We start from the raw sequence: 7,097 nt of genomic DNA on the forward strand, positions 1-7,097 counted from the left end.
ATCACCTCTAGTGGGTGCTATAACTAGTGTCCCATCTATGCGTAATCCTAAGAGGATAGCAACATCCTGAAGAGTAATAGTACACTCTCCAGGGGCATGTGGAAGGTATGCGTCTCAGGCCTCCACCTCTCCACTAATGCAATAATCAACCCTATGTCTATGAAAAATAAGGACAAGTTAGTCACTCCAATAAACCCTGCTAACTCCAGATGCGGAAGAATTTCTTCATGAACACCCTCTAGCCCACCAGGAATATTTTGACTCTTCTTGATCTTCAATATCGAATGATCACGTCCATCCCAAATATGCTCAGAAACATGAATACTCTGAAACTGAAGAAGTGATGGATCTTCTGGGCCAGGATTAATAACCCTACTCTATCGTGAAAATGATACCATCTATACAAGAAAAAACATATTAATACTATTTTTTCATTTCAATAATACTAATTCATTGTTTTCTAAGATAATTTAGAATACATACTTTATATTACATTTACATTAAAAATTATTTTAATATCACTAATGTTATAATTCCATCTAAATTATAATACATATTACTATTATATATGTATTATAATTATTGTAATTATTTTTCATATAATATTATACTTACTAAAATTTATATAAATAATGTTACGTTATTTTAATAAAAAACTTTTATTATTTACATATAATTTATTTTTAAAATTTTTTTATCATATATTTAAAAATTATAAAACATAAACAAAAATTATAATATAAAATAGAAATAATGATTATTACCTCTAATAAACGTGTAAAATTTGAGACGTTTTAGCACAAAAAATACAAAAAGCAAATGAGAAACGCAATGAGAAAATACAAAAGTTTGAGGATGCCGGTGACAAAGAAAAAGAAATGAGAAACGCAATGGAGGAGAAGGGGAAGAAGGACGGAGACGGTTTCCGTACCGCCGAACATGTGTCCATCACTGAATGGTTTTGCCATAGGTTAGGCAAAACAAAATTTCACCATGACAGCCGCAAAACGGCTACGATATAGCCACGTGTCCAAAATGCTGCCAAGTCATTTTAAATATTTTTTTAATTTATTTTATGACTTTCGCACTTCCTTTGGTGAAACAATGCACCGTGACCGCCACATATCTCTCTCTTATTGGTTTCACTCTGGTGGTGGCGAAACTTAAAGTTAATTTCGCTTTTAACTGGCGAAACTATTCATTTTCTGATACCTGGTTTTATCCTATTTATTTAGTGTTTTATATGGTGAAATAAATTAATAAATATTTTAAATAAATTTATATTTCGCCAGTCGCTATGGCAAAAATTATTTATACGTGGAAAATTCACCCCAGACAGATAAATTGTTTTAGATATACCATAATTTGATAAATTATTTTTTAATTAACAATATTTAAATAAAAATGCCTTGATATTTACTGGTGTTAGCCAATATTGCCTCATCATTTATCAATTGATAATTTCTTTCAATTTATTTTACCTCTTAAATATGGTTCTTCTTATATCAACGATGGATAAACATTTTAAGGTTTGTACAGCCCATTACATTTACAGTCTAGAAGAGTTAAATGGCATCACATGTCTTAAGGAAGGATAATTTCTTGTTAAAGTTTTATTGTACCATTTTAAAATAATATTCATCGTAATTATGTTTTTAATTCTTATTAGAAGAAATCAGATAAAAATAAAATAAGTGTTTGACACTGCATATATTTGTTAACAAATCCGTCGTAGAAGTGTAAAAATCTGCTTGAAAATATCATTTCCGATGCTTACAATGCTCGTAAAGACTGTATCAAAAACTATTATCCGCGGAGAATTTCATGCAATTATAGGCACTATTTTTCTTTTCTTTTTCTTTTTTTTGCCAAATATTTTTGGTGAGCCATTGAATACTTAAAATTACTTCAAGTTATGAGCAGAGGTAAGATTATATTTTATCTTTTGTTTGTTATGAGGATATGAGTATTTTAGTTAAGAAGAAGAAAAAAATAATAATATACAGACTTTTATAAAATAATCAATCTAATAAAGAATGATTCACGGCGAATAAGCAAAGAATTCAGAGTATGTTTAGCTGTGATTATTTTTTAAAATTATATTCTGATTGATAGAAAAATGTTATTATTGTCCTTATCGAAATATGTATGGCAATTTAGTATATAATCTTAATAAATGACTCGGAACTTTATGATAAAAAAAATTTGGACATTATGATTAAAAATTAATAGATTCTATCTTTAAAAATTAATTAATTAAAATATACTCTTATATGTCTTTTTTATAATTCTATTATTAAAAATTGATTATTTTAGACAATGTAAATAAAATAGATATTTAAAGAGTGTAATTAGATACACAATTTACTTAAACGCTTATGCAATATGTATATTTTTTAAAACATTAACTTATGTCATAAATTTAATAATAAAATTTATTAGGGTAAGTTAAAATGATTAATTTTAATAAGTTGTATAAAAAATATTATTAAAACAAGGTAAAAGAATAACTTATGACAATATTAACTATTTTTCATAAATTATGTATAAAATTTTATATAATTAAATGTATCATTAATTAATGAATGAAATAAAGCTTTTAATATTAGTACAAATGTCACTGTAACACCTTAATTTAATTTCTAAATAAATTATTTCACAATAAAATAGGAATAATAAAAATGTCATTCAAATAGTTTCTAATGCATAATTTCAATAAAGTATTTCAAAATAAGGAAGGATTACAAAGTTGAATCAAATCATTGCTACAGGACTTAATTAATACATCATAATTTTAAAAGAATAATTTCTTAAGTCCTATAGCAATTTTATTCATTCCTTCACTGAATCTGGTGCAGATCGTCTTGATCACCTGAAAATAAATGTAAAGGTGAGTACTATACATTATTAACACGCACAAGCATAAAGACACACCTTACACATTCTGCATGTTTCTAACATAATTCAGGATATAATTTAATTCATTCATTGAACAACCATAAGTCAATTTATTACATCAATTTATACACAGGTGTGCTCACTGCACCTTCAGTTACTTCACACATACACGTGCGCTCACTATTGTGCTGTGATTATAGTTTCCTAATGCCCTCAACCTCAAGGACTTACTCAGTTTCATACCATGGTTGGTCGCCGGATAGCCCCCGTTCCATGGATACAACTTGTGCGGTACTAAGCCCCCTAGCAAAAGGGTTAGTCAAAGGCTGAGTCAGGAGGAGAGTGTGTGGCCTATGGTGCATCCACGCTCACTGTTAGTGTCACCACCACCTTCTCTCCCCCAAGGTATTTCTACTGCCCTCATCTTCCGCACTCCCGGCGTATCGCTGAACCATTCATAATTTCTCAACATATTCACACAACCATCATGCTATTCACATGTATTTTCAATCATTTCACATTATTCATTATCAACCACTGGCATGTCCACACAATTTGAACCACATTGTCAATCACATATAATATTCACTTTCACATATGACACGTATGTCCACATTCGATCACATAACACTCAGACATCCAATTTTCATCAAACTCCACCACAATCAAATCACTTTATCACAGACATCATCCATTATCCATCACACCCTATTACAATCAAGTTATTTTCATCTAAATACACATCTTTCTACATCCTATCCCAATCACATTCCACTATCTAGCAACACAAACAAAATCTAAACACAAAAGGATAGGGTAGAGTTCCCCTTACCTTGAATTGAAGACCCACAACACAAATCAACAATGAAATTGCTCTCCACACAGATTTTTGTCCTAAACACATGGAAAACTCCATGAGAAACTGAGAAAATGAAAGAAAGGGATGAAAATCGAAACCCTAGTTCATACAACTTACCTCAAAGCATCCCAAACACAACCAAAACCTTTAATCTTGCACTCAAACGGCTTTGGAGATAGTTTAATCGGTGAAATAGAGTTGGAAATTGAGAGAATCGAAAGAAGGATGAAGAGAAAGAGTGAAAAATGAGTTTTACGAATCCTAAACCCCTCAAATACCCTAAGAGTCATGACACTTTCACTATAGTAAGGCATCTCTAGCTACAGCGAGGCATCTCTAGCTACAGCGAGACCCTTTCTTGTTGCAGCGAAAATCTCAGACCAATTTGTATTCTGATTTCTGCAGAATATCGCTACATCGAGACTATATTCAGAAATGCACTCCCCTCTGTTGCCTTTTCGCTACAGCGAGAATGCAACAAGATCATATCATTCACCCAGAACTTTCTTGCTACAACGAGAATGCTCTTGCAGCACATCCTTAACCTATTTCTCAATCAATTTAAGCAAATCACAAGTTCACACTCACATTTCAACCATAATATACAAATATATACACATCTATATTCACGTTGCCACACAAGTCAAATGTACATTCAATAACAATCCATATATTTATATTAATAAACAAATAAATTACAAAACTCGGGATATTATAGTTACCATATACTTCTATCAATCTTTTAAAAAAAATAAAAGATTAAATTATTAGAATTAAAGAAAATAATTAAATTAATTGTATTTTTAATATATAAATTTATTTTTAAAATATTCATAATATTAAATGATGCAGTTGGTAACTAGTATATTTAATGATATTTATAAAAAAAATATAAAAAAAACTTAACAATTAATACATCTTGAATTTATTTTATATTTTTATAATTAAGACTAAGAAAATATTAAATTTTATTTCTTAATTTTTAAGTAACAAAAGAAGTACAAGGAATTTTCATGGTGAAGAAAATGTCAGAAATTTGATGTGCTGATGCGTTCAACCTCTGAGTTGAATTGGTTTGGTTTAAAAACATATCCTTTAGGTTGGGATAATTACAAGGATTTGACATATTTAAAATTAGTTAAAATTTATGAAACATTTTGAGGTATATTATTAATAAATATACCTTTACATACCAACTTAAAGACAATGTCAATACCACTTGTAGGAAGCACAAGAGGCTGTTTTGTACCCGTAATTGGTTTTTTTTTTAAATCATTATTTTCCGACAAATGTATTACTTGCATATTTGAAGAGATTTGAAACAATGTTAAAAATAACAATTAGGAAAAAAAAAAAGTTATCTTCGCCCTAAAAAGAAAAGTAACTCACTCTCCGATCTCCATTTATGAATGCCTTCATGTGCTTCTTAAATTTTCACAATTTACTTCAAAGCATCGTCATCTTAATTAGTATTTGATTCTTTATCATACATATATAGAAGACCAGAAACTGTCCTGAACAAGTTTGTATTAATTGGAGGAGATCTACAAATGAACCTATCCCGTTTCACTTGCTAATCCTAGTTCAAGACAACAAATGCCCATCATACCGCGGGAAGTCAAACGGGACTTGAAACACAGACGAGGACAACAAATCCTTCCTCATAAAACCATAGTTACGAAGCACCTGATTATCCGCAAAATTCAAAGCCCTCTCCATCTCCTTCCAGCAAGTGTTGCCATCATAATCAGGGTTATGTTCCCCATTACAAGGTTGGCACCCAGTGAAGTGTGTCACAAAGGGTCTCCTCCCTTTGCTCAAGGGCACCCACCCTATCTTTTTAAGGTAACCTTCCCTCAACTCACTGTACCACAAACTCACCTTCTCCGCGTGCCTTCTCCCCAAACCCCTCACTTCCTCCTCTATCTTTTCATACCCATCATTCACAGCCTCAAACCTCCCCAACATGCCTATCCAATAACTCTCCAAGTAATAGTCTTCTTCCAAGTACGTCTTGTCACCCCATTTTCTTCTTTCCTTATAAAGCAAATAAATTAGTGACGATTGGTCATTTGGGAGCGGGAAAACTATGTCCTTGAACATGGATTTCAACACCCTTCCCCATTTCTCATAGTCCGGACTTGATGGGCCCATTTTGGACCACACGTCCAACAACTCCATGGACCATTGGCAGTTCCTAATCAGCATAGCCCCCGTGTTAAGCCCAGTCCAGCTCTTGTTCTCGTTGTCACTGTACACCATGTTAGCCCAACCGTGGACCACCAGGTTGTGGTCCTTGTAACGTTCCAAAGGAACCGTGAACTCCATGTCGGTGAACACAGCGTCGGAGTCCATCCACCAGATCCACTCAATTTCCGGGTGGGCCATCATTGTGGACCGGATCACCGGAAGTTTGGCCCAATAAGAGTCCATCTTGGGCTGCAGGTGCAGGTTGTTATAGTAGACCTCGCAGCCGTGGATCCTGCAGTAATCGACCTTGTTCTTGAAACATCTCAGTAGCAAGTGATCGCCGATGCGGTTTTTGCATGGCGACGGTTGCGACCCCGTGACGAGGAGAATCCGGTCACGCGCTCCAGCGGCGAAGGTAGGGTGAAGGCGCAACCACTCGCTTCGTTTCTCGTCCCATTGCTCGAGGGGTTTTTCGATGGAATAACTCAGTTGTGGGTCGTCGTAGAAGGTTTCGTCGGGAGGGTCGACGACAACCTTGGAGGTTGTCGTGTTGGGGTGGATTGTGGTGGGGCCCAGGAGGTATTGAGCGAGTTGGTTCCTGGTGGAGCATAAAAGGCAGAGGCAGAGCAGGAAGAGAATGAAGAAGGTTCCGGCAAGAGTGGAAAAGCCACAAACATCGTTGGGGTTTTGATTTGAGGATGCTCTCTTTCGCTTTGTCATTGTGTTTGCGTTGGTTTCAGATTGAAAAGACTGTTTTTAAGGACCAAAAGTCAAATTAATGCTTCATGGCAGTTGACCACGGTGAGTGTTATATGGTCATAACTGCAAAAGCCGGTTCATTACTGTGTTTGCCATTGTTGAGCCAAGTGTGGAAGCTTTGTGCACGGCAAGAGTCGAAAAATATATGACTGACGTAACAGTGAATTATTTGACTTCGATTATCTTAATATTGAGTAGAAATGAGGTGTCAGTGTTTGTTTGCCATTAATATTTTTATCTATTTAACATTGAATTTAGCTATATTTTATAATTTTAATAAAAAATATTAAATATAAAATTTATTATTATCTCAAGTACACGTTAAAAAATATTATTATATATAATTGAATGTAAAAATAATTAAATAAAACTATATAGTAATTTAATAATA

At 33.3% G+C, this 7,097-nt stretch overlaps 1 protein-coding gene across 1 annotated transcript; it reads right to left on the bottom strand.

The window, feature by feature from the left end:
- Positions 1-5,341: 5,341 nt before the first annotated feature.
- LOC113858122 (glycosyltransferase 6-like) lies at positions 5,342-6,667 on the bottom strand. The gene has a single exon (XM_027490603.1). It carries the CDS (start codon positions 6,665-6,667, stop codon positions 5,342-5,344), a length of 1,326 nt encoding a protein of 441 aa, XP_027346404.1.
- Between the last annotated feature and the right edge of the window lie 430 nt (positions 6,668-7,097).

Source organism: Abrus precatorius, unplaced genomic scaffold (genome assembly GCF_003935025.1).
Source record: "Abrus precatorius isolate BTA unplaced genomic scaffold, Abrus_2018 Scaffold2, whole genome shotgun sequence".
NCBI classification, from domain to species: Eukaryota; Viridiplantae; Streptophyta; class Magnoliopsida; order Fabales; family Fabaceae; genus Abrus; species Abrus precatorius.

What these genes read in the sequence shown, in the direction of transcription:
- LOC113858122 (XM_027490603.1), bottom strand. Translation starts at nt 6,667, where the DNA reads ATGACAAAGCGAAAGAGAGCATCCTCAAATCAAAACCCCAACGATGTT.